The 27,853-nt window shown below is 34.2% G+C and overlaps 7 protein-coding genes across 8 annotated transcripts; 3 read left to right on the forward strand and 4 right to left on the reverse strand.

The window, feature by feature from the left end:
* Positions 1-233: 233 nt before the first annotated feature.
* Positions 234-593, reverse strand: LOC145759591 (transcription initiation factor TFIID subunit 13-like). Its single transcript, XM_082573440.1, has one exon. It carries the CDS (start codon positions 591-593, stop codon positions 234-236), a length of 360 nt encoding a protein of 119 aa, XP_082429566.1.
* On the reverse strand, positions 559-3,272 carry LOC145758979 (nuclear protein MDM1-like). The gene is made up of 2 exons (XM_082572690.1): positions 1,194-3,272; positions 559-664 (listed from the first exon to the last, which is right to left on the reverse strand). Exon 1 carries the CDS (start codon positions 3,221-3,223, stop codon positions 1,199-1,201), a length of 2,025 nt encoding a protein of 674 aa, XP_082428816.1. The 5' UTR covers positions 3,224-3,272; the 3' UTR covers positions 559-664; positions 1,194-1,198.
* Positions 3,273-3,995: 723 nt separating this feature from the next.
* Positions 3,996-8,113, forward strand: LOC145758897 (UBX domain-containing protein 6-like). The gene is made up of 11 exons (XM_082572590.1): positions 3,996-4,196; positions 4,612-4,777; positions 5,047-5,086; positions 5,159-5,262; positions 5,391-5,488; positions 5,626-5,777; positions 5,972-6,078; positions 6,189-6,283; positions 6,340-6,464; positions 6,678-6,823; positions 6,895-8,113. The coding sequence occupies exons 1-11, from the start codon at positions 4,114-4,116 to the stop codon at positions 6,985-6,987; spliced, it is 1,209 nt and encodes a 402-aa protein (XP_082428716.1). The 5' UTR covers positions 3,996-4,113; the 3' UTR covers positions 6,988-8,113.
* On the reverse strand, positions 6,680-9,243 carry LOC145758899 (ribosomal L1 domain-containing protein 1-like). The gene is made up of 8 exons (XM_082572591.1): positions 9,006-9,243; positions 8,714-8,856; positions 8,458-8,593; positions 8,239-8,387; positions 8,077-8,159; positions 7,895-8,004; positions 7,666-7,821; positions 6,680-7,309 (listed from the first exon to the last, which is right to left on the reverse strand). Exons 1-8 carry the CDS (start codon positions 9,225-9,227, stop codon positions 7,226-7,228), a joined length of 1,083 nt encoding a protein of 360 aa, XP_082428717.1. The 5' UTR covers positions 9,228-9,243; the 3' UTR covers positions 6,680-7,225.
* Positions 9,244-9,368: 125 nt separating this feature from the next.
* On the reverse strand, positions 9,369-10,438 carry LOC145758900 (E3 ubiquitin-protein ligase rnf168-like). Its single transcript, XM_082572592.1, has one exon. The coding sequence runs from the start codon at positions 10,368-10,370 to the stop codon at positions 9,534-9,536; it is 837 nt and encodes a 278-aa protein (XP_082428718.1). The 5' UTR covers positions 10,371-10,438; the 3' UTR covers positions 9,369-9,533.
* Positions 10,439-10,696: 258 nt separating this feature from the next.
* On the forward strand, positions 10,697-12,626 carry LOC145759847 (uncharacterized). 2 transcript variants are annotated; one of them, XM_082573699.1, is made up of 5 exons: positions 10,697-10,763; positions 11,078-11,320; positions 11,521-11,670; positions 11,853-12,048; positions 12,200-12,626. In XM_082573699.1, the coding sequence occupies exons 2-5, from the start codon at positions 11,081-11,083 to the stop codon at positions 12,307-12,309; spliced, it is 696 nt and encodes a 231-aa protein (XP_082429825.1). In that variant the 5' UTR covers positions 10,697-10,763; positions 11,078-11,080; the 3' UTR covers positions 12,310-12,626. The 2 variants fall into 2 exon arrangements, with proteins under 2 accessions (XP_082429825.1, XP_082429826.1); XM_082573700.1 differs by having other exon boundaries at positions 10,738-10,877.
* Positions 12,627-14,275: 1,649 nt separating this feature from the next.
* Positions 14,276-27,553, forward strand: LOC145759593 (uncharacterized). The gene is made up of 4 exons (XM_082573441.1): positions 14,276-14,981; positions 15,047-15,216; positions 15,311-16,182; positions 16,342-27,553. The coding sequence occupies exons 1-4, from the start codon at positions 14,276-14,278 to the stop codon at positions 27,551-27,553; spliced, it is 12,960 nt and encodes a 4,319-aa protein (XP_082429567.1).
* The last annotated feature ends 300 nt before the right edge of the window (positions 27,554-27,853 follow it).

The following is a 27,853-nucleotide window of genomic DNA, read 5'->3' on the forward strand; positions in this document are numbered from 1 at the left end:
ACCTTTTATATATCAAGGTAACCTTATAGCTTAGCCCAACCTAAAGTAGGCTTAGTTAAATTGGAAAATGGCTTAGCTAGTTTTTAATTTAAAGGTATTACACATAAGTTAATAAAAAATAAACAACTAACAGTATAGGCTAAGCTATTTAACATAATTCAATGTTTAACAAATAATTTTGGCAGTATAATATATATATATAGACAGTTATTTAAAGTTAAATAATGTTTTTGTTAAAATTTTGCTTCGTCAAATGCTCTCCTTGCTTTTTTAAGTTCTTCGTTCATCGTCAGCAAATCCTTTACTCTTGAATATTTCTGGGGATCTTTTTGTATTAAATAAACAATATCTTCTACCTGGACTCTGCCAGGTCTTCCAACTTGTGAGGCCTTGTGAGTTAAATCAGTGATAAACTCAATCACAAGTTCCTCTAATAGTTCAACTGATTCTGTATACGGATTATGATCATCCCCGAACCCATACATCATACACCGAATCTCTTTAAAGAATAAACGTTTCTTTTTTTCATCTGTTGTAACTGATGTACTTGGACGAGAAGGGGTGCCCTCACCAGATCCTGAATCTTCTGCCATTTTATTTCGGTTTTTTAGACTTTTCCAACAATTTTCCCCTTACACTTATAAACACCTAAATTTTGAGAAACCTAATAAAATAAAAAAATAAATCTAATGATAAATCACAACACTCACAATAATTTTGCTTATAATTGGTCCTGATTCAGTAATTTAAAAAACATAAAACCATTCTGATACAATGTTAGTACGATATACAGTTTAAACTAAAATAAAAGCTTGCTTAAATGACTAAAATCAACATAAAATTCAAATATCTCAAATTATGCTATAAAACATCACAATTTTAAAAAGACTTTTAACATAAACTTAAAAATTATATCTGGTGCAAAGTACTTTTAAAAAAAAATTACAAAACCTAATAAAAACATTAAAACAAATACAGTATATTATCAACTTACAACTGTAACAGGCAACTATTTATTACATCACATATAAATATGGATTTCTACTATAAAATTCTAAAACCACCAAGCCAGTTTAGTTTTATCTTAAACAACAGAATATAAGAAGTACAAAGTATAAGAAATACTACAAAAAACTATATTTTTTATTTATTTTAAAATGTTTTCTTTAAACAAAAAAAAACATCACTTTAACCTGATCTACTTTTGGGACCAAAAAGCACTTCTTGACAACGATCTTTGAAGAAGGTCTTTTGCTGATGCAGCGGAACGAGCCGACAGCATAGACAGATTATCCACATTGCTACAACTTAAAGGCCTTTCATTTCTACCACAATGCTGAAACTCTTGGTTTCTTAAAGTACCTTGTATAGGAGCTCTTGGTGACTTAACCATTCTTCGTGGTAGCGATGCTTTTTTTGAAGGCAAAATCTGAGGAGTCGTCTTCAAAAAAGTTTCTTGCATCTTTCTGGGTTGAGGTTCTGCGCTTTTTGTTTTGTTCATCACAACAGGTTTTGGTCGTTGTGGTAAGTCTAATGAATCGACAAGAGTGGCTGTTGAGCATCGGGATAATGATGAAGTACGGGAACTGGATTGAGACTTTTGAGGAGGTGAGGTTAATAATGCACCACCCTTGCAAGGTGTTGTAAGATCATGGTGCGAACGAAGACCTCCTCCAAGATTTTTAAGCTGTGGTGTTGGAAGTCTTCCTTCTAGAACATTATTGACATCATTTTCTTCATTTGTAAGAGTCACGGTGGATGTTGCATCATCATCCGCATCATTTTCAACAGATTCTTCACCCCAGGCCAGTTTTCGAGCCACTGGTCTCAGATCCTCGATATCCTGAACATTTTTCTTTTTCCAATCAATTTGAACGTCCAATGAATCTTTTTCCATCGCTTCATCAGATTCTACAGAGCATCGATCAAAATCTGATCCTTTGATACTTTCAACACTTGTTGCCTTGGTAACAGCACTTCTATCACGTTGTTTCTCATCAACCTCAATCTCTTCAACATCATTTTCTTTATGTTGTTCATTGCCAGCAAAATTGCTATCATCAGTAGAAGAGACATCCCAGTATTTGTTCTTTGGCGAGTTTATTTGACTCATATGCTCCCTGTCAAAATTGGACATGTCTCGGTTTTGCTTGTTGTGCTCAGCATCTCCTTTTAACTGTGTTACAGTCTCTACAGGAAATTCCCTATTCTTGTATTGTGATGCGTACATCGACCTGGATCGTTTCATAGGTGACTTCTGTTGTGCTTGTGGAATGGGAGAAGTTGGAAGATTTTTAACTTTCATCTTTAGTGATGGTGAAGCAGGCGATGTATAGACCGGCAAAGATTTACGAAGTGGAGATTTGGGTTCGTAATTTGATTCATACTCAGTGCGCAACTGCATTTTGGGACTCTTGTGTGGAGGTATAGCAGCGGAGGAATGATAAACAACATCTGCAGCTGATATATAAGGAGCTGATGGTACAAAGCGTGTTGGGGGTTTGTAGGTTCGCTGGTATTCACTCATATGTGCAGATCGAATAGGGAGATTTGATCGAAATTTTAAAGGAATGTGATTTGCTTTAGGTGCTGTTGATTTTTGAATTTCTGGGTGGCTATCAGATTTTAAGTCTGATGAATAATCGGTTAATTTCACTGGTTTAGTAACTCCATTTGTGCGCTTGGTATTTTTATCATGCTTGCTTGGAGATAATTTCCTTGTTTTAGTTGGTGATTTAACAACTCTCTTCTCCATGTTGTTAACAAACTTTCTCTCTTTTGGTGATTTGATTACCAACTTTTGAGGCTCAACAGGACTTTGAGCAGGACTTTTTTCTTTTCTTTCAAATTTGTTGTAGGTCTTTGATAAACTTTTTTTCAAGTTTTCAATTCTTTGATTCTGTTCTTCTTCCCTTGTCTTTACACCAACTGGTTTTGATTTAACAACATAGGTTTTATTTTTATTGTTTACATTCTTCTTTTCCACGATTGGGACAAATTCATCTTCCCACCATACTAAACAATTCTGCAACTCTGGTCGCCTATGCGGGACTTGTTTTTTCTTGGAAAAAGAAGGTTCCAGAAGCAAATTCATCTCATCAGATCTTAACCCAGCATCTGGTTGAGATTGTTGCACAGTAGGTTGGAACTCTGCTGACCGGTATGAAGGTGACCACTTGTAGGTGGAATTATATTCACTTGTGCCACGAAATTTTACTGGCATGATGTTAAATGAATTATTTACACATTAATGATACAATATTTACAACAACCTAAACACTATTAACAATAAAATATTAATGTATGTTTAAATAAACTTCAATTGTTAAGTTTTAAGAACATTTAAAAGAAACTCATTATTTCTAATTAATTACCGATTTAAACTAATTTTGTTAATTAAACATTATTTTAACTTTCTAATAACAAGGTTGGGGTAAAATTTATAATAAAAATATTTGCTCTGGTGTTTTAAATTAATTTCAAAAAAATATTTAACTTAAAATTCTTTTACAGACAGTAAACAGGCAAACAGTGTATACGCTTTTAAAAGATATACGCTTTTTACAACTTACGTTAAACAGTTCGTCGGTTTGCTGCCATTTTTGTTTAATATATGTTCAAACTGTTTATGATTTAGTAATAAAGAGGTTTCCTAAATACAATACCTTTAAAATACACATGGCCCACTATTAGACAATGTTGCAGAGAAATTTCTAGTAGCTGCGCTGCAAGTTAAACCAAACAGATTGTTTTCTCTATTTCACAGCAACCTAAGCTTAATAAATGTAGCTGTTTTTCAAGATGGCGCTATACAAGATTTTAGTAAATCTATCTTGAGCAAACACGGTGTAGTTTTAATTAATTTAACCAAACTTTAGCCTACACAAAAAACTGTAAAAATAAATTTACATTGTAGAAATTTTCGCGGTTTTTGCATTGACGCTTACCATCACGTGACCTTCAACTTTGTTTTGTTATTGTTTACGTCACGAGGAGCACGTAAAACATCTGTTTTAACAGTTTTACGTGGGTTGGGCTTTCGGTTATGCAGTAAAATTGAACTAAAGCCTCTTATTCTTAACTTGTTTGAAGCATCAGTAGTGCTAAACAATTATGAAGAAGTTTTTTAAAGGATTAAAAACAGACGTGAAGTTTGCAAAAGCTGGGGAAGGACATAAATTAACCGACGACACGAGGTGAAATACACAAATTATAAAAAAAATTGTTATAGCTTTGTCAATAAATGTAAACTGTTTGTGTTTTACCAAAGTTAGAACAATTGCTACACTACATTAGATCAAGGGTTTCATCCCCACTGCTCTCATGCTCTAGCGTCCTTGAGTTGGACGTTATAAACGGTATGACCCCTGCTGAGCCAGCACTTAATCGGCAGCATAGTTATCGGGCAATTATAATCTATATGAAATCCAAAACTGCTAGAGGTAACTTGAGACTATGTCGGGGTTACTGATGTTACTCTATGTTTAGGTCGTAAAGTCGACCTTCCTACATCGAATAAAGATATATCTAAAAAAAGTGCTGTTGATAAAACGATCTAATACTATTTAAATATTTCAAATATGTGACTCAATTATGTTTTGACATTTCTAGAACGTATCAATCGTCAAGCAATGCACAGTCTAGTGGAAATGTCCGCAGCAAACCAATGACAGCCTCTCAAGTACAAGCTGCTTCTGCAGCAATGGCTCGGCACGATCAGCAAGCAAAACAGACGAAAACTGTCGTACCAAAAGTTATTCGAAACAAAAAAACAGAGGTATATACATTGTTTAGCTTTTAATTAACAACACAGTTGTTTTTTTTATATTTATTTATCCTTGATGTGAAAAGGTCGACTTCACAGCCTAAACATAAAGTTACATCAGTCACCCTGACTCAGTCTTGAGTTGACTTTGCCAGTTTGGGATATTTTAGAATATAATTGCTAGAGATTATAAGCTGCTGATTAGGTGTAAGGCTTAGCAGAGTTTATATGATTTGTATGTCGGTAAATATTCTCTAAGTTTTATTCTTTTATATGTTTAGGAGGAAGAAGCTACATCCAGTAAAGCTACAATTAAAAAAGGTTAAAATTATTATTTTATTTAGTTACATTTTGTTTACACACAATTTTTATTTATTTTGTTGTTTACTATAGTTGAAAGCCAAGCAGAAAGCAGTCTAAAGTTTCATTCTCCTTTTGGAAAAGAAATTATTCAAAAATCTGATTATATCAAACACATACATGAAAACCTTATAATGGTTCGTTATTCTGATAATATTGAATCAATCAAGCTATACAATAACCAAATATCACAATTAAAATGTTGAAATAGCCAATTAAATGTTGTAAGTAATTAAGAATTAATAATGAGGGTATTATTGTACAGCAACTATCATCAGATGGAGTACAAGCTTCCTGTTTAATGATCAGGACTTTAAATAAAAACAAAGAAAAAATAGATATTGCTGTTCGTACATTACACAAGTACATTAATAAACCTTATAATTTCTTGTCTTGTATTTTACATAAGCTACAATAACGAATATTTTAAAGTATATTTATATCATTTTATTCAATTGAAAATATTTAATTATCTTTGACTATTAATTAATTTACTTTAGGTATGTAGACAATGTGATTACACATCCCGATGAGGAAAAATATTTAAGAATCAGGAGGAATAATAAAGTTTTTAGTGACAGAGTTGCAGTTGTAGAAGGTTGTGAAGAATTCCTTGGAGCAATTGGATTTAAAAGAATGATGGAGGGTGCTGGTAAGTGTAATATCATCCTTGAAATTGGGTAAATGATTGGCAACAGGGTGTAGTGGTTAGAACACTTGGATTCACTACTTAAGGTTCCGGGTTCTATTTCCAAAGGCGGCCTTACAACAGATAATTACAATATTAAAATAGAATTTGTTGAAAATTTAGTACCCACATTTGAAACACTAACATAAATATTTTAGAGATGATTTTTGTCATGACAAATGTTGATGTAAATATGTTAGAAGAGGCAAAGATAACCTTGGATACAACAGAAGCAATTAAACCAACTCTATATCGAGATACCCAGGTAATATTATTACTTTAAACCAAAAGTTATAAAGGTTAGATTATATAAGTAATGTGTTTATATAAAATTATTTCTAGTACTTTAATTTAACTTCTTTTACACTTTTTTAGATATTAGAATTGTCAGATAGTATTGCCAAAGTTAAAGTATCCGATGATTTTTTTGAGTTATCATCGCAAGAAGTAAAGCAATTAGCTGATGAAAGGTAGACAATACAACAATAAGTAAATAGATTTCTTATTATTTTTGTTTAAATTTAAGATCTGAAGAAGTTGAGCTAAGTCAACAACTTCGAACGAAAGCAATGAGAGAAGGCAAGACACAAAAGAAGAAATTTCTTTTTACAATTATTCGAGTTAAATTTCCTGAAGGTTGTATTTTACAAGGTACACAATAGCATATTTTTTACTGATACTAAAAGGCTTATTTCACTGCCAATGTAAGTTGTTATTATTCTAGTTGTCTTTTTAATTTTTGTATATTAGTAATTAGGCTAGCGTAATTTACTATCACAAACTTTGTTCTGGTATTTGTGCTTTGGTAATTTAAGTACATAAAAACGAATAGGACTTTTACACTTCTAAAAATTTGTTTTCAAGGAACTTTTATGGCAACCAATACTGTCCAAGATTTGATACAATTTGTTCGCGATAACTTGAATGTTGAATGGGCGATATTTACACTTGAAACTGCACTTAGAGAAACTATTGACAAAGAAGAAATGACTTTACAAGAAGCAAACTTGGTACATTAAACAAACTAATTGTAGATCATGTTTTTAGCTCTCCCGTCCTTACCAAAAAATGTTATTTTTAGGTTCCTACGGCAGTTTTAAATTTGATTTGGAATGATGAAATAAAGATACAAATTCAAGAACAGCAAGGAGTCCAACTTGCCCTTAAGAGATAATGTTTGTGCAATATAACATTTCAGGTGTCTTGTAAAATATAGTTAGTTTCATATACATGTTGTTAGTGGTTATCAGTGTTTTGCTGCTATATTTAAAACATCTAAATGTGTGTGTTTTTTCCGTATTTCAACAGCCAGAATGTTAAAATAATAATAAGCACAAATAAACAACAGTCTGCCCCTTTAATTCCATTCACTTTATTCACATAAATCACGAAGTTTTACGAAGTAAAAAAGTTTATTCTGCCGCAACTTGTGTTTTTACATCACCATATTCTGGTCTTCTTTTTTTTTTTTGTCGAACTTTGGTTATTAACCATTCCTTGATAGAAAATATTTAGGTATAATTACAGGGAAATTGATATGTATTTGCTTGTGATTTATGCTGCATAGTTTTCCTTACAAGTTAGTAGTAATATATTTGTTTATTTATTTATCTTAAGTAAAATGTTTCATGACCCAAACAAAGAGCAACATTTGTTACTCCAACCAAGTCGAAAGTTGACATTCGTTGTTTGGGATATTATAGATCATATTGCCTGATAATTAATATGTCAATTAGTTGGTGGCTCAGTAGAAGTTCAGAGTATTTATAGTGCCCTACTTGGAGCCCCTTTTTAAATTTCTAAGCAAACTTTTGTACTATCAAGTTCAAGATAATAAAATTAAAAATCTTACATCATCTGGATGCTTTCTCTTTCTTAGCTCTCTGATGTAATCCACTTCCTCCTGATCCTTAACATCCACACTATTTGACATCTTCTCACATTTGTAAAGTGGAAGAGCAAGTGCATTGGCAGTCGTGATTTGAATTAATCTAACATTGTCCCAACCCTTGTAACAAATAAAACCTTTAAAATATATGTTAACATACATACTATATAAGAAAGAAATTTATGTTTTTTACTCTTATCATTTGTTTGGGAACTTGTTTTAAGCAAGCTTCTACGTTTTCTGTTATCTGTTCCGGAGTTAACCCAGTGTGACCAATGGGAAAACTGCTACAATTGCCACGGCCTAAAAATTGAACAAGTCATTATTGCAGTTAAACTTTTATACCATTGTAACTTTATTAAGGAAAAGAAGTACCTGACATTTTCCACCTTGTGCTACTCAGCTTTCCTAAAAAGTCTTTTTTTAAATTTCTTTCAAAGTCAATCTGAATTGGTTCTCTGCAATAAGGATTAAGACACATAAAAAGTTAACCTTAATTGTCATGTGTACCAAGACAGAAAGTATTTGCAATCTTACTTGTTCTTTACGTAAAAGCAGGTTCCAGTATTTGAGGGCAATAGTCGCATAATTCTTTTATCACCAAAAAATATGTCGAAACTGTTACAAAGTCGCTTTTTCTGAAAGTAAGCTTTGTAATCCTTAACCAACGACCTATAAGGGATAATCTAAGAGAAAGCATACATTAAAAGAAATATAACATATAAAACATTAGGTTAAATATAAAAATTAATTTACCTTTGGTACAAATCCAACTCGATTTCTAAAAACATCCTCAAAATATTCTAAGGATTTTTCACTGTCTAATTTGTCGATATTTTTTGTGAAAACACAAACTTCTGATGAGGTTGAATATATAGGATGGGGCAATGGTCTGGAGAATATTAATCACAGTTCAATTGTAACCAAAATTCATTAACACTAAAGTGTAGTTCATTAAATGATTTAACATAATTAAAAAAGATTTATTAAAACATGCTAAAACAATACTTACATCAAAACTGTTTTTTTCTTTTTGTTAGGAATTCTTTGTGTGGTAATTTGTATGTGAATTTTATTTGTTCGAAATAAAATTTCTTTTTTTAAAGCTCCCTTTTTTTCAAGAACAGCTAGAAGGGCATCGACAGCAGCTTTTATCTATAAAAGATATAACTTATAAGTATGGCCTTAACTGTTAAAATATGCCTTATGTTTAAAAAATAAAGTTTACTATGTAAAACGTGATATTATGTAAATCTAAAATCTAAATTGATGAAATAGAAAAACTTTTAAAAATTTTATAATACTTGATCATGTGCAATTGGACAATCTTCAAACACTTCATCAGCAACAACTTCTTCATCGGATGCCTCCTGATCTGCTTCTTCAGCTGGCCGATCTTCTTTCACTTCATTTTTATCACTTGCAACTTGATTTTCATTCACTTCATTTGTTTTGGTTTCTTGAACCACTTCGGTTTTCTCGTTTTTTGGCTTCCTTTTTCTATTACTATTTCTTTTTGTTACCATGATTATTATTGACAATCTTCCTATAGAAAATATATAAATCAAAATAAGAACACTTTAACAAAAAACATTTTAAGGAAAAATATATATATATATATATATATACAGTAAATTTGAAAACAATGTAACATGAATAAACACAAATGTAGGTGAAAAAGTTAGTGAAAATTAATCTGCAAACAATTAAGTTATTAAAATTTTTAAAACAAAGGTTAAATAATTCACAAATTAAATTAAATGTACAAGAAAAACAAAACAGTGGGAAATAACGAAACAATATATCTAATAACAATAAAACAAAATACATTATTACTGCAATTCTATGTTATGCAACTGGCTAGAACATAAAATTTCTTTGGAACATTGTTGTTTTGGTGAGCTATTAGTTAACTTGGAAGATGGACTGTTTTCAGAGTAAACAATACTTTTAATGTCTTCATCATTTTGAGTAATTGATTTGTTAGGCTTCTCATTTTTTGTGGATTCCGGACTAGAAAAATATTTCTCCAAAGTTTTTTGTTTTTTTGATGGAGTTTCTTTAAGGCGTTTTAATTTTCTTTTTTTAGTTGTGGAGCGTAGTAACTTTTTATTGGCAGTAGCTGGGGATATTGGTTCGTTTAACTTTTCACTCATAATTTTAGCAAGTTGTAAGTCTTTTTCAATTTGTAGTTTTGCTTTTCGCTCTCTCTCCAAATTTTCTTCTTTAAGAATATCTTGAATTAGTTTATAAGAAGCTTCCTCCTGTTCATCATTTAAGACTTTTTGATCTTTATCCCATTCTGATTTTAACTCCACATATTCTTTGTATACGTCACCAGGTTGGGCAATGTGTTTTTTTGCGCGAGGCAATAACAAATCAAACGACTCTTCACCTGATCTTCGTTTTTGTACTAAATCCGGAAATTGATCCTGAATTAGTTTCCATTTTTTAGCGTTAACCAAAGATCCACTTGCGGCTGCTTTTCTAGCCCATGTGCTGAGTCTTTTTTTGCACAAAGGACAGCGAAAATCGGCTTTTTCAAAATGTTCGTCGTAACATTCTTTACACAACTCGTGATTGCAAATTAACGTAATTGGTTCAATACATACATCCAAACAAATTGGACATAGAGCATCTTCTACTTTTAAAATATCAATATTCTCCATTATATTTAGCTTTTTAGCTAAAAATAAGCTAGCAAAACGCTTTAATTAAACCTTTACATGGCGACGTAACTGACTTATACTTGCATAAATACCACATGCGCGCGTGGTAATTTTATGCATAGGTTGCCAATTTATTTTTAAAACTTCAAAAAATTTAATATGACTGCATTGAATTTAATTTATTTAATAAAAATATATATATTTTTTAACATATTTGAATTTGTTTTAATAACGGTTTAGTATTGTTTTATTGTTTACAAAAATATGTAACAATTTAAGGGTAGCCCTGAAAATCCGGACAACGAAGTAAACAAAACTTTTTTTTAGTTTAAAAGGTTTTGCGTTTTTTTTTTTTAGGCTGCGATATAAACTGTCAAGAAAGCACTAAAGCAGGTAATTTTCTTACTATATAACATTTACAATAATTAAATAGTATTTTGTATAGATCGCATGACTTTTGTTTTGTTCTGATGATCAAGAAAACAGGATATAATCTTTTTTTTCTAGGTACGTTTCGTCATTTCGTTGCGTTGTTTGTTTTTATTGTTTAGACTTCAAAGTGTAGAATTGGGACCGAAATGTTAAAATATAAATATTAATTTTATTAAATGTCATAATTTTTTAAACAAGCAAGGCAGGCCTTGAAGGATTTCTGTTGGTATGTTAAACGTTTATATGAAACAAAATTTAATGTTTATTTTTTTAAGGAAATGGAGTTTTATAAACCAAATGATGTTGTAACAGAAGGCCCATGGAGGTCAGGGAAAAGTGCTATAACTTTAAGAACACAATCTTCAAGACACATTCCTGTGATAAGTGAAAAATCTTATACAGAAAGGTCAAGAAAACCAAACATAATTCCATACAGAGGCTCCAGACCAATGCATAGAACTACATTATCATTGCATAGAAATCATCCTAGACTAGATTATGTTACCTTATATCAATATGTAAGCGCTTTAATCTTAGTACTAAATTCCAGTAAACAATAAGTAACGTAATTTGATACCAATTTTGTTGTGCTCTTTAAGTTTGTTTAATTGTTTTTTCAATGTTTTTTTTAATGAACAAGCCTTTAAATTACTACATTTAAATGTTTGATAATTTTTTTTAATGTTTTAGTCAAAACTCCAAATTTATTTTTTTCTAGTATTTTTATGGAAGTAGAACACTAGATGGGGTAAGAAGACCTCCCACTTGTCCCTCCATGTTTACATCCCAGTGGAAAATAGGAGATGGAGATAGAACGTTTCCAAAAACGAACATGGAAGTTATGTTCCCACCTAAAACTGGAGAATCTGTAATTGAAATCTGTTTAAATTTATATGATATTTATTATATGTTGTAATCATTATTTTTGTGTAAATTCCTAAATTAAAATGTTTTATTTATTTTTAAATTTAATTTGGTAAAAAAAGGTGCTGGCTTTTGTTTAATGTAAATAAAATTAGTTAAATACTGTTAAACTTTCCTTTAATCTAGGTAAAAGACATGAGAAGAAAACAAGTCAAAAACTGCTACAACAATGTTCATGGAATTCAAATGTTAAAGTCGGTTAATGTTGGTGACAAACTTTCATATCACTCAAGTTATAAATGTCATAATGATTTGGGAAAAGAACGGGGGCCTGGGGTTTCTCACTACAGAAAACAGCCTCCCAGATTTAATCTTATTTCAGGTAAACATTACTTAAAAGTTTTACTATTAAGGCAGTGGGGAATAAAACACATGACCTCATGAAGCAAACTAATTTTTTAGTTAATAGGTATTTGTTTTGTACTTAATAAATGTTTTTATGTTTGGTTAAATAATTTCCTTTTAAAATGTAGGTGAAACTATCACCAGAACAAACCCAGACTATAGATTAAGATCTGGCAACCGAGTTTTATCACAACAAAGAAAAAGAGAATTAGTCAATCCTTCATTAAAACTGGGATAAAATTACGTTCTTTATAATTTTATTGCATGCTTTTATTCAATAGCTTAGTGTTAAAGCCAAAAAGAAGAACACTGTTTCATTATCTTATTATGCTGTGCTTCCTAGTTCATTATTGCTGCACTTTTCGTACTATTTTAGAATCACTGTTATTTCTTTTTTACTTTCATCATTTTGTATGATTATTAATTTTTTTAATGGTGTTTATTTTTTTTAGGTTATTTCATTTTTGTAATTAAGTATTATGGATCAAACATTATAGTGTTTTATTTTCTAAGTAGTCTAGTTACCTACCTATTAAATACATGACCAATACCTTATGATTTTTGGTTGGTTTATATTTAAAAAGCGAAGTTTTTATTTAGTACCTAGTCTTAGCTTTTTATACTACGAGGGAGCGAAATAACGGGTCGCTATTCGCTGAAAGTTATTCGTTTTTTAAAATTAGCGAATCGTTTTTTACAAATACATTAGAAATAGCGTATCAAACAAAAAAGGTTTAGGCAATAATAAAACATTTGTGTATATTAATGTTTTTTTAATGAAGCTATTTTAAACCGGTTTCGAACTAATTTAATCACATCAACATAATCCTGCGTAAATGTAGGTTACTATAAGGCGTTTAATAACATTAACTTTCCATGTTTTGGCAATACACGGCCTTAAAGTAATCCCAAATACACGGCCTTAAAGTAATCAAAAATGACGCGTTTTTTGTGCGAAAAATTAACAATTGTTTTTAAAACGTTACATTTTAAAAATGCAATGCAACGCGTCAAGTGTTATAAAAAAACGAAAATTATGACTTATATAAAAAAAAAAAACGAAAATTATGACCTAAAAAAAAAAATTATGACCTTATAAAAAAACGAAAATTATGACCTAATTATTGCTCTAAAAATGGGACCTTATTTTTAGCGAATCGCTTTTTAAACGTTAATTCGTACCCTGACTGTATTGTTAGTCCCTTATTGAAATATCTTATGGGAGTACGTTATAGGGCCTGGCCTTAAATTTTCTATACGACATAAACTGTTAAGTGTAGGAGGCTTCATTAAGAAGATCGTATGTAATTTAACACGTAAAAAGCAACTTGTTTTTTAGGGTTAGTTTCACGTTAAAAAGTTACTCTTTTGTTTAGTCTGTAAAGTCGGTTGTCCCAAAATTAATAACGCGTATACACTTAATAAAACAAATTAACAACGTCCCTTTTAATATATTGGTATATTCCTAATAATAGGTATTAATAACAGGTATTAATAATAAATAAACATATTAACCCATATATTTACGTAGCGTAGAAAACGCAAATAACGCGTTTTTATATTTTTTATATGAAATCTAAAGTTTTGTATCTTCGATTAAATAGATTAATTTTATTGGGAACCCTAACCCCGGTTTTCTCAAACCCAAATCGAGCTAAAGCCCTAGCTCATGCGATTTCAAGAAACCAAGCGAGATTCGTGACGTCACTATATTTTGCGTAAACTTTTAATACAACATTTTATTGATTTTATCATATAATTTACCATTTTTTTAAAAGATATTATTTCTTTAAAACCCATTTTCTTTAAAAGCAAATATTAAAATAACCCATTTTTTAAAATATACCAATTTTATGTTTTATAACACGTGATGCCAATGTATATAAACACTTGTTGTTAGTAAATAGTTAATATTTTATGACGTGATAATCCAAAAAGTTAAACTAAAAAACAAGGAAATTTTTAAACATTTTATTTTTTAAACTGTCATTGAACCTACAACCTTAAAGTTTTGCTTGAAGTGAAAAGATACTCCCATTAATATTAAACGCTTTTGATGGTTAAATGCTGCATATTTGGGTAGGTAAAACATGTAAACTAAATTGAATTATTTAAAAATTGTAACTACTAATAAGAACTAAGCACAACCCTACAAGTAAACGACTAATGTATTTTTGTTTAACTTTAGAGTTTTATTACCAATAATGGAGCAAGAATTTGATGTAATTGAAGTTGTTGAAGAAGAAAGCAACGAAGTGATAACCATTCAACCAAGTTCCAGCGAAGTTTCACAAGAAACATTGTTAAGAGACTGGGAAAGCACTGAAGAGCCAGGGGTTAAAAGCGTTGTATTTATAACTGATTCTAACACAGAAATAGCAACAAGCAGGTCGTTGGTTAGCACGCCAGTACCTAAAAAAAGATCATCATTGTTAAGATCAAGTCATATTAAGGAGAGGCGGAACAGTGGAACCGAATCACAGCCAAATCCCACGTTTGACAGCAACATCGACACAAGTCTAATAGATGCTGAATTAAACCCTGACAACCCACATGAAGGCAGCCAAATCACATCAAGTGAATCGTCAGCACAAGTTGTAGTTTCAGATCAAAAGCTGCACAACAGAAAACACCATAAACATGCCAGGCGAAAGGCATTGCTTCATGAACCCGACGAAATCAAAGCAATGCTGAAAACTCTAACTCCATTATATCGACGAAGGCTGATGATCGAGCTGATAAAATCAAGGTGGTATTTTTTTGTGTTACCTTTAGTAATACTGATTGTTATTGGCGTAGTGGCTTCGGTTTTTATTCTTCCAATGTTGGCTGAAGAAACCATGATAGAAGTATTTAAACCACCAGCTGAAATAGAAGCATCATGGACAGTGGAGTCTACAAGTGGTAAGGGTAATTGTATATACTTGCATTGTAATTACTTATATATGGCTTATATACGTTACTATACTTTTTAGAAATGGATTTGTCTAAAATGGCCGAAAATTTTAATTCCAACGAAACGAAAGAGATCATTGAAAATAGGTTGAAACCAGAAATGTTAAGAGTCTACCAATCTTCAAACAATCCTATTTCGGACATTAAAGTTCTCGGTTTATTTCAAAACAACGAGCTACCTAATGTAAAAGTAAATAAATTAATATATTAAAACACTATTAAGTAAGTCTTATGCATAGAATTTAGAAAATGTATTTTGTGATTAACCTCATTTTATATTTTAGCGAAAAAGGCGTTCTGTTGCCAACCTAAACAACTACGTTATCAAACACGTGATCATTCCCAGCAATAATAAAACAGATTACAAAACTGATGAAGCGGTGTTTGATCTACCATCGATGGTTAAAACTGTTCGTCGTGAATTGGTTAAAAATAAAGTTTTTGTCGCCGATCCAGGTAAACTGGCTTTTCAGCAAGGTAGCTTGACAGCCCGTTCTGTATCGGTGGAAGATTTTCTTCAACAAACTTTACCACCTGTTTATAACCTCGGCCAACATATTGACATACCAAATTATCTTTCAATCCACGGCGGGACAAAGCTAAAAGGATGCGAGCAAAAACCCGAAGTAAAAAATCAGTTGGAAATACTAAATTCAAAATGCAACGCTAGCAACAGTTTTGAACATGGAACAAAATGCGATATTAAATGTAACCACCCACTTTTAATTAAACCTGTCACTGCCCAGTGTTTAAACGGCTCCTGGATAAGAAGTGACTGGTGCTATTACCCTTGTCCATTTGTTGAAATCGACACTACTTTCTCAGTGTGGCCTTATAAATGTACAGGAGGCGGTGATAGTCCTGAACCACTGCGATGGTTAGATAGATGTACTATGATATGCAAAAAGGGATATATTCAAACTACTGACATTACAACGAAAACCTGCATGGAAGATGGTAACTGGGACGTTGAGCTTGCCGATTGCAAAAGAAGTTGCCCTTTACTAACCCCACCTAGCAACGGATTTGTACAACCAAGAAAATGTTTTGATTGGCCGGTTTCGCAACTAGTAGTTGGTGACGTATGTACCTTCTCTTGCGATGATTCGTTGGTATTGGAGGGAAAAATTTCGACGACCTGTGACAACAACGGGAGGTAAATCCAATTTGTTTAGTTAATATGTAGTTTTAATTCATAAATTAAGAGATAGTTTCGTCAACTCAAAGTGCACTTTTAATAAATTAGCAGCTATGTAAAAAAAAATTAAAAGTCTAGACTTTTTAGTTTCATTTAAACCTTAATTTTAATACACAGATGGACAGAAGAAGTTCCTGTTTGTAGACGAAAATGTAAAATATTAGAACATGTTCCAAATGCCGTAGTTCACCCATCAGCCTGCACCCAATCAGTAGTTTTTGATGGAATGGCTTGCACCTACACATGTCAACCTGGATTACAACTTGTTGGAGCAACTATTCGAACCTGCGATCGAAACGGCGATTGGTCCGAAATTCCACCACAATGTCGCCACACTTGTTTGCCGCTAAATGTTCCCCTGCACGGAATGATATATCCTACATCATGCTCAAGTACACTCACAACAAGCCCAGGTACTTGCGCGTTTTCATGTGACACTGGGTATGTAGAATCAGCTGAGGTGAATATTTTAACATGTTTGTATAACGGAGAATGGGATTATCCAACGCCACGTTGCAAATCGCAATGTCACCCAATTTTGCCACCTCAAAACGGCTCGCTTTTATGCACTGGAAATGTAGAGGATTCAACTTGTAAACTATACTGCGATCCAGGCTATAAATCAGTAGGGTCGACTTACATTATTTGTAGTGAAGACGGCCTTTGGTCTGAACCGATAGGTAACTGTAAATCAACATGTCCGATGATACCCAATATTCCACACGCTTATATAACGCCAACAGACTGCTCAATGACCAAAAAAATTGCAGGTGACATTTGCGAATATCACTGCGAGTTATTATACGGCTACAACGGGCCAAGACGAATTACGTGTTTAGAAGACGGCAATTGGTCAGCAAACACAACTTGTGATTTTCAAAACCAATTTTTGATAACGATGAAGTACAACAACATTCATGTTTGCTTATCTTCAGTACGTGGATTGCCAGCTAAAATTAAATTCGATAATTGTAAAGAAACTCATTCAAATCTTTGGTCCATCGAAAGTGGCAGTTTAATTAAAAATGCAGAAAACGGATTATGCATCGGTTTTACTGAAGTTGAACCCATGTCAAGCTTGGTGTTTTTAAAATGCAATATTTCTGATCCAACACAACAATGGTCTTGGCCTAAAAAAGCAGGCCTAGATTACACCTTAAAGCTGCAAAACTTCGATTTATACCTGTGGTATGGTTACCCGACCAGCCAGAACGTCTTAGCAATATCATTTCCCACACCTTTAACCAGATGGCAAATATATGATATAGATACAAAAATGACGACCAGCTTATTTGGTATCACCAACAACGGAAAATGTTTTGTTTTAACGCAAATGGATAATGGGCGCTGGTCACCTGCAGCCTGTATTACAGCTGCTGTGCGGTCAGGTACAAAATGTACTTTTCTGTGCAGTCTTGGGTATGAAATAAATGAAGTGAAGTCCTCAGTAACGTGTTTAAATGGCGTCTACACAGGGAGCACTTCCCCAAAATGCGTTAAATCATGTACAGCATTCAGTCGATACAGCATAAGAAACGGAAGTGTTTCACCAGAGCATTGTACAAGTAATTCATATGTTCGTTCCGGCTCCATATGTTCATTCCACTGCGATATCGGATTTTCAATTTATGGCGAGCCTAATGTTGCTTGTTTAGTAGGCGGGCAATGGAGTACAAAACAACCACACTGCAGGCGCCAATGTCAACCAATTGTTATACCATTACACTTGAAAATAACTTCAACAGATTCGTGTCCAAACCCAACAGGAATGAGTGAAGTTGGCGCCAAGTGTGGTTTAGCTTGCACAGAAGGCTACACAATAAAAGGCTCACGCATTATCGAATGTAATGAAAATGGATCGTGGAATGATACATCGTATAGTTGTGTAAGAGCATGTGCGAAGCCTAATAGTCCCGTTTACGGTGCAGTAACTTGCGACGTTGATGGTTTTCCAATGGATTCGACTTGCACTTTCACATGCGTTGGATCAATGCGCATATTTCCAATAGATAAATCTTCTATTACTTGCCAAGAAAATGGTCTTTGGAACAGTTCCAGCCCCACGTGCCAACATTTTTGTCCAACTTTATTATCGTTGCCTAATGGTACAATAAACCCATCAGCATGCCTTCAATCAGATGGTTTACCTAACCTACAAAAATGTATTTTTGAATGTGATGTCAACAAACGACTTGTCGGCAAAAACGAAGCGGTGTGTTTATCGAATGGTCAATGGAGTAATGCGCTTCCTACATGTGTGATTGAGGAACAATTTCTTCTAACAACCAAGAAAGGTGACGAAAATAACTGCATATCTGTAGCATACTACAAGCACCAAAATTCATATTTTGCTGTGAAAAAGTCTCAACAAAATTGTGCGTTCAATAATTCAATGGATAGGTGGTCGAAAGAAAGCACTGGTTTGATTCGTCATGTTGGTACTTATTGGTGTCTTGGTGTTGAGAAGATTGAAGCTAACGCAGAATTACAATTAACGGAATGCAATCCAGCTGATGATAAACAAAGGTTTGAATGTGAAATAGTAAACGGGTTTTCAGTTTTAAAGGTTCGAAATACAAATTTTTATTTGCACCAAAACAACCTACACACATCAATTGATATTCAAAAAATTGAGTTGTCGAATTCGGTCAATTGGATTTCGATTAATTCAATAGGGAACGAGGGCTCTGTATGCGGTATGCTAACACCGTTGGGCCAATGCCCTGAGCTTGTAACATCAACTGGTTCAAATTTGTCACCTTATCTGTGCCATACCTCCGTAGACATAGGCACCACTTGTGATACCATATGCGATGAAGGTTACACACTAAATTCTGGAAAAAATTCAACTGAAGTTACATGTTTAAACCTCGGTGTATGGAGCCATTTAGATGTTAATTGTAGAAGAACAACGTGTCCAAAATTAACACTTTCAGCACACGGTTTGGTATCTGATTTGAAATGCATTAACAATAGTACAGCAGCATGGTCAAGTACTGCATGTGAAGTTACTTGTTCACCTGGCGTATTTCGTACACTTGCCAAGGGTGCGACAGGAACTCTTTATTGCCTTGACGATGGAGTTTGGAGCGAAGAAGTGCCTGAATGTTTGGAATACTGCCCGCCGCTAAACGCACCAAACAACGGCGTGTTATATCCTAGTAATTGCACAATTGCAAAGGGAAGAATTCACGGAGAAACTTGCCATTTTAAATGCAACACTCACTACTACTTAACAGGTGATTCAAAGGCAACTTGCAATTCAGGATCTTGGGATATTTCGGCTCCAACTTGTAATCAAATTTCTGGACCTAACGTCTGTTCGCCTATGTCAGCACCTGATTATGGGCGTATTGTTCCATTAGAATGCTCCTTTAGCAGTGTAAGATTTGACACGTCTTGCACAGCATCATGTGATGTAGGGTTTATTGCTGTTCCACAAGATTTGGAGGCTTCAATTTGTCAAGCTAACGGAGCTTGGAGTAGACCTTTAGCAGAATGTAGAAAACTTTGCCCAAGATTAGCCCCGCCTAGACATGCTACAATTGAACCCCCACGTTGTTCACAAGGCCACAACACGAAAGGTGACGAATGCACAGTCATTTGCGATCCTGGATACGCATTGGGTTACTCTCGGACAATTACGTGTTTAAGTAACGGTCAATGGGATGAACCCATGATGCAGTGTAGCAAGAAAAATCAATTTCTTATCGAATTTAAGGCCTCGCTGACGTGTTTATCCGCAGTTGACATGGAAAGTGATTGGGTAACAAAATCAGATTGTAACTTGATTGGTGACACCAAATTGAAATGGGAATGGCTTGAAAACACTAAAATTCGAAACGTTGCTACGCAAAAATGCCTTGCACCAGAAAACCTTCATCGATTTTCACCGATTGTTTTAAAAAAATGTAACTCAATATCACATCCATGGCATTGTAGTTTTAATATCAACTTCCAACAACAATTCTCCTACGATAATAATATATTGCTATTTATGCCAAGTACTACACCAAGGGCATTCTCTATCAAGAAAGATACGTTTAATACATCATTAGTTCCTTCTACATGGGATATAAATGCCAGAAACGAAACCAACGAAGGATCAATTTGTTTGTTTAAAAATCATGGGAATTGTGCCTCGCTTCCTGCAATGGATCATGGTTACTTACGAGCTGGCTGTCACTCCCAAAATAACATTTTAATAGGAACTCAGTGTAGATACTACTGTAACTCTGGATATGAAATGATTGGAGGCTTCAAAACAGTATGTACTGCAAACGGCGTGTGGTCAAATACTAACGTTGGATCATGCCACAAACTTTGCCCAGCGCTTACACCACCTCCTAATAGTGTATTAACGCCTTCGTCTTGTGACATCATTCAACAACAGACGGAGGGTTCAATATGTAACTACAACTGTAAAGATTCGTTTATATTATCGGGTTCAACTCCAAGGGTATGTAGAGCAGATGGTAAATGGTCGGGAGTAAATCCTATTTGCATCAAAAACTGTCCACCTATTACAAGTGTAGAAAATTTAATTATGTCACCAGAAGACTGTTCTAAATCCAATCAGGAACCAGGGTTTACTTGTTCTTTTAATTGCCCAACGGGTTACAATTTAGTTGGCTCTAGAACAAGAACTTGCCTCAGTGAAGGTATTTGGACAGGGAATAAGGCAACGTGTATTCGTTCTTGTCCTTCGCTGTCTTCATTGACCAACGGAAGAATCCTTCCTTTAAATTGTGTGGGTACAAGTAAAGTAATATCTGAAACATGTGTTTATGCTTGCAACAGTATATACAGCCTCACTGCAAATAAAATTCGAGTATGTACTGCAGAAGGTATTTGGAGCAGTATCCAGCCTAAATGTAAGCGAACATGTAAAACACCTAACGCACCAGTTAATGGTAAAATAACATGTGAAAAAACACCAGGCGTTGTTGGAAGTAAATGTGTTTACACATGCTTACCAAATTATGTATTAGACGGGGAAACAAATGAACGAACTTGCTTAGAAAATGGTTTTTGGAGTCATTCTCAACCGATTTGCGCGCGAAGTTTTCAATTTTTACTTCTTCAAAGTTCCCCACCAAATAAACTTTGGTGTCTTAGTGGAATCAGCTCCACAAGCGTAAACATGAAACTCTATCAATTTTGCGACCTTAACAACCCAGAGGACAGATGGGAATGGTATCATAAGAAAATGATAAGAAATGGTTATTACCGTACATGCCTTTCAGGAAAAATACAGCAAATGGAAAGCCATTTAATTATAAAACCATGTGATGATACAGATCCTAATCAGAGATGGGATTGCAACGATCCAGATCGTTCTTGGTTTATTCGGCTCACAATTTCCAAACTTTTTCCCTTATTTTCTTTGCTATCAAAAACCGAAGTTTTGCTATTTAGCAACGAAAATTTAAAGTTTATACACAATTTCGAACAAAATACAATATCAATCCATACTCAATGGTACGCAAAAACTTTACAATTTAATCGAACTGGTGTATGTACAGCCATAAGTGAAAGCGAATGTGCGCCATTACAAGCCACACAAGGTCTTATGGTAAGCCCAGTAACGTGTGCCTTGCAAACAGTTTTATTAGGTGCTGAATGTCATTTTTCTTGCCCTCACAAACAAATGGTGAGCCCAGATATAAGAAGTACAACTTGTTTAAAGCACGGATCCTGGAGTGAAAACGTACCTAAATGTGTTGCAGCTTGTCCTTCTATAAGTAAGCATATTACCAAGCATTTGAAGCCATCTCCTACAAAATGTCTAAAAGCAGTAAATCACCCTGAAAGTTCAACCTGTAAGTTTACATGTTCGACAGGTTACAAGTTGCTGGGGTCGTCTATGATAACTTGTATGAATAACAGCAAATGGACCTCTCAGACACCGATGTGTAAAATAACATGCCCGCCAGGTAGTCCACTTGACAGAGGAACTGTGGAGCCCGAAATATGTACTGACTTTGGAACCAGGCCGGTTGCAGGCACAAGATGTTATTACTCTTGTCATCAGGAGGAGCTTAAGTTAAGTGGGCCTTCGTATCGCGAGTGTTTATCAACTGAAAAATGGTCAAATCCTGAGCCGACTTGCCAAAAACCATGTCCAGCGTTCACTTTCAGTAATCAGAGAAAAGTTATTCCAGCGTCTTGTTTATCTAAAGATTGTTTAGCTGATACAGTTTGTGCCTTTTCTTGTGATGAAAATATGATACAAACTGGTTCTCAATACAGAGTGTGTTTGTCGAATGGTACATGGTCGGGCACGGCAACTAAATGCCTAACACCATGCAAACAGCCAGAAAATATTCCAGAAAATTCAATGCTGAATGATGTTGTGTGTTTATCAGCAAAAATCCCCATAGGATTTTCTTGCAGTATATCATGTTTGCCAGGATATGAACGGCGTGGAAAACAAAGCATAACATGCAAAAAAAACGGAACTTGGTCTGGACAGTTTGGTGACTGTGTTAAAAGGTGCCCAAAACTAGCACGCTCTCTAAATAGTATTTTACAACCTTCATTTTGTTTGGGTGATGATATAATTCAAGGTAGCGAATGCGTTTTTTCTTGTCAAGAACAGTTCATTGGTAAGGGGCAAAGTGTTAAATTATGCCAAGAAGACGGGCAATGGTCGAAAGGCGAATTTACTTGTCAGCGTTCTTGTCCAATATTAAATCTCGATAAAAGCGTTAAGTACCAGCCTGGTACATGTAGTAGTTCACTCCAAGTTCCAGGAACGGAATGTGTAGTTTCATGTCCAGATACATTTACTTCTAAAAACGGGGACATATCAAAAACACTAGTTTGTGGAGAAAATGGAGAATGGGACCAAGAACCAATTCAGAATTGTATTCAAACTTGTAACAAACCCATAAGAGAACATGGGACATTTTCATGTATTGATAACGAAGGCAAATTCACCAATTTATACACAGAAGGAACGATTTGTACCTTGACATGTAATGATAACTACGGAATAAGTGGAGTCGAATCATCATTATGTACATTAAACAAAAACTTGACTACTTGGAGCCCTGGGTTAGCTTCTTGTGTATATCAACCAGATTCAATGATTATTTTTAACCGTGTAGAATTCAGTGCATTATGCTTAGGCGAAGAGGAATCAAAAGTTGTTTTGATCGATTGGGAAGATTTCTCTTCATCGCAAAATATTAAATGGATGTGGTACGGCAAATATTTAATAAAAAATACAAGATCAGGAAAGTGTATGTCAGTTTCAGAACCTGCTGAAGGTGTTTATCTAACAACTGAGATATGTAACGGAACGAATATTCTGCAACAATGGGATTGTGATGTTGAACTGGTCACCACTCTAAAACTCCGTAATTTTTCTTTAACAGTTAATACAGAAAATGGGGATGGTGCAGTGTTACGCAATGCAATCTCTAAAAGAAGTCTTATGTATTCATTTAACCCAAACAGTGATACACAAATAGGATCAATATGTTCAATGAGGCAAGGCTCAAAATGTCCCATGCTTTGGCTTCCATTTTATGCCCAAGCGGTGCCTTTAAGTTGTGGCAAAAACGAGTCAAAGGCAGGGACAGTTTGTGGTGTAAGATGTCTTAAAGAAAATAGCGACATCATTAACATAATTTGTGATTTTTCCGGAGCATGGGTCCCAGATAGTCAATCCGTATGCAAACCTTTTTGTTCACAATACCCATCGAAAAACGATCTAACATTTCTGGAGCCTCAATGTCTTAACTCGTTAGTGCCAATGGGTACTATATGCACGTTAAGTTGTACTGAAGGTAAAGTAATCTCAAGACCTGTAACAACAACATGCACTACACAACTTAATTGGACCTCTTTAACACAGTATAGATGCAATCAACCCTGCGAGAAAATAACTTCGGTAGAAAATGGATATTTGAAGCCAAAAATATGTACCCAAGAAATGTGCACTGTTAACTGTAATGCTGGATATCGAGTACAAGGCTCAAAAAATCGAATTTGTGATAATATTGGAATATGGTCAGGTTCAAAATTTACTTGTATTCCTGATGTTCAGTTCAGCATTTTTAGTGTAAATGAGTTTAAAGGAAAAAAACTGTGTTTGGAGGCAAACTCTAATTCTTTAGTTTTTAAAAGACCGTGTAAGGCCAACTATAAACATCAACTCTGGCGTTGGAGTTCGCATTCTTCTTTGGAAAATGTGATGTACGAAAAATGTCTAACTTTCGATGAAAAAGAGGTTTTAGCATTCAACTTAAGTGGAAGAATTAACAACATTGGTACAAACAACACAAACGAGATTAATTTTATCGACGACGTAGGCTCGAAAAGCAAAGTGATGACGTATAAATGTGATTCAACCAACCCACTTCAGCAATGGCGATGCGGAGATAATTTTCAATCACAATTTACTTCCATCCAACAAATTGACACCAATTCGTATTTAGACGCTGGTCCCATATTTCGCACTGGCTTAAACATACGGAAAGAAAATTACAAGTCGACGTTATGGAAGGGGGAACATTATACAGGTGTACGTGGTATTTGTGGATTTCGAAAAACTGGCGTATGTCACCCACTTAAAAACATCTACGGAGGTAAAACCTTTCCACCTTTATGTTTATCGGATTTAATAATAGAAGGGACGAGATGCCAGTTTGTTTGTCAAAGCAATTTTTCATTAAAAGGAAGTAGTTATGCAGTATGCCAGGCTAATGGAAAATGGTCTGAAGAAATACCAGTATGCATTGGAACGGAGCAATGCGTAAAATTGCCAAAGAATAAAAACTTGCGCGTATTTCCACAATCCTGTGAACATAGCTTTGTTGCTGAGGGAATTGTTTGTAACATGCAGTGCAAAGATAATGCTTTCTTAGTCGGCGATAGTCAAATAACATGCAGCACAGGTGGTATTTGGAACGGTACTTTACCGAGTTGTGATGTGATATGCCCAGCAATTATACCACCGCAAAATGGAAGAACAATCCCTGTCACATGCGAAGACGGCAATTTGCCTCTAAATTTTAACTGTAACACTTCGTGTGATGCTGAATTTGTTCTTATTGGGTCACAAACTAGAACCTGCATAGAAGATGGTATATGGTCTGGCGAGCGAGCTCAGTGTGTACCAAAATGTCAACCATTTGGTGATATATTAAACGGAAACGTTTACCCAGAAAAATGTTTGCAAGAAGCTAGCAATCATGGAGATACTTGTACAGTCGAGTGTAATCATGGTTTTGCATTACATGGAACCAACAAAGTGATTTGCAAAAACGGAAAATGGAATCATTTTAAGCCAATTTGTTCGGTTGATTTTTGCATGAGAATAACATCTTCGCAACATAGTGAAATTACTTACATTGGTCTTACAAATGGTGCGATCGTGGTAAATTCGATAATAATCATAGAATGTCAACCTGGTTATGACATATTTGGTTCAAAACAAAGAATGTGTCTTGATAATGGAAAATGGGAAGGGGGAAACGAAACTTGTGTTCTAAAAAAGTGTCCCCCTTTAAATGAACTGTATCATGGCACAGTTAACCCAGCAGATTGCACCAACGAAAATGGTGGACTAGTACCTGGAGAATCTTGTTATTTTTCTTGTAATGAAGGTTATATATTGTCGGGGCCAAACTCGGTTAAATGTCCTGAAAGTGGCGAATGGTTACATAACGAAGTACCACAATGTAATGACGCCCATTCAGAATCATATTTTATTACATTCCAAATGCTCTTAAGGGGGGAAAACATCAACGAAACATGTCTCGAGTCGACAAAAAATACAGTTTACCCGATTTTACAAAAATGTAAAAACGAGAATCCATTTCAACTGTGGAATTGGTATAGTGGTGGGAACATTCAAAACATTGCCAATGAACTGTGTTTAAAAATGGACGGCCAACGTCTTACTTTAGATACATGCTTAACAAATGACACGGAACAAGCTGTAACATGCGCAGATAACACATCCCCTTCATCTAAATATCATATCAAAGTTGGTGACTTTTATCTAGGCCCAGATCTTAACGGTAAACAGTGGCATTCTCAAGTAGCAAAAGTTCAATGGGTTGTTAAGGTTTATAATTTTGAAAAACCAAGGCTGGTCAATACGAACTTTACTTATGTTATGGAAACAACTGTGTGTAACTGCATGTGCGGTGGAAAGTTAACAGCAAATTCTGGCGACTTTGCTTCTCCAAATTTCCCGATGATTTATCCACCTTTTGTGAAATGCAAATGGACTATAAAAACCAATTTGGCTAAGCACAAATTAAGGATTGGCTTCTCCAAAATTAAGTTAGGCAATTCAAGTACAGAATACAAGTGCCACGACAATCTTTTAATTGAGGGCGATCAAACAATAAGAATATGTAAATCAACTGATTCTGGGTTTTCTATTAACAGTATGACAGGAGTTGTTCAAGTAACGTTTTCTACTTCTTCAAAGACTCAACATCGAAATAACGGATTTTCAGTGCATTGGAACTCAGTTCCATGGCCAGCTGTTAAAGAGAATTGCGGAGATCCTAGGTTTGACTTTCCCGTACATAAATATTTAGGAATAAAACCAACTGCTTCGTTATGGCAAACCATGGTGATGCAATCAACAAGAAGGACTTGCAATGCTTTCTTGATAAACGAACGATTCGTGGTTACATCAGCACATTGTGTTTACAATTTTATGAACGAAAGCAACAAAGGAGCCGAAGATCCAATGATTATCTACAGATTTACAAAACAGACAGAATTGTTTGATAAAATTAAAACACGATCGTTCACCAAAGTTCGAACTATTTTCACACATCCTGAATTCGATCCTTACTCGTTAAAAAACGACATTGCTCTTGTAATGTCGAGGAATGAAATGCCAGTTCAGAACCTAATGCAACCAATTTGTGTTGGGGATAATACTATGCATAAACTAACAAACTGTTGGGCTGTGCAATGGTCTTCTGATATGTTAACAAAAGTAGCATCACAGTGGAGATTCACAAACGTTTACGATCTTGATATTTTATCAGATTCTGATTGTAAACGAAGAATAACACCAGGCTATAGCAGCACAGACACTGAAACCAACCCAACCATAGTTGGATGCGCAAGAATGAAATCTTTTCAACAACAAACAAACCGAAGAACAACTGAAGAAGGGTTTCTTATTCAATGTCTTTTTAACAGCAATTGGTATTCGGCCGGAGTAACCAGTTATAGAATAGGTCACAATATCGAGATATACACAGATTTACGATACTACTATCCATGGATAAAAAGAACTTTGGAAAATGCTTTTTATTTGCTTCGTGAGGAAGCAACTAACGCATAGTAAAGATTATCTAGAGTATGCAAATAAAAGTGCACTTAAAAAGACCTAAAAATGCTAAAAAAATCATTTTAATGTGATAATATTACTAAAAAAAATACGATAGAGTATTTTATTAAGGTAGTTTGTTTATTATCTAATAGTTTAGTGTTATAGGTGATAAGATGATTAATTAATACTGATATGATTAGAGTACAATTACAAATAAGCATCACTAAGCATTAATCTAATTAGTACATTACAGTTAAAAATAAAAATTATGAGTTAAAATAAAAATTAAAAACAGTGGTTAGACATAATTTA

This window comes from Corella eumyota, chromosome 7 (genome assembly GCF_963082875.1).
Source record: "Corella eumyota chromosome 7, kaCorEumy4.1, whole genome shotgun sequence".
NCBI lineage: Eukaryota > Metazoa > Chordata > Ascidiacea > Phlebobranchia > Corellidae > Corella > Corella eumyota.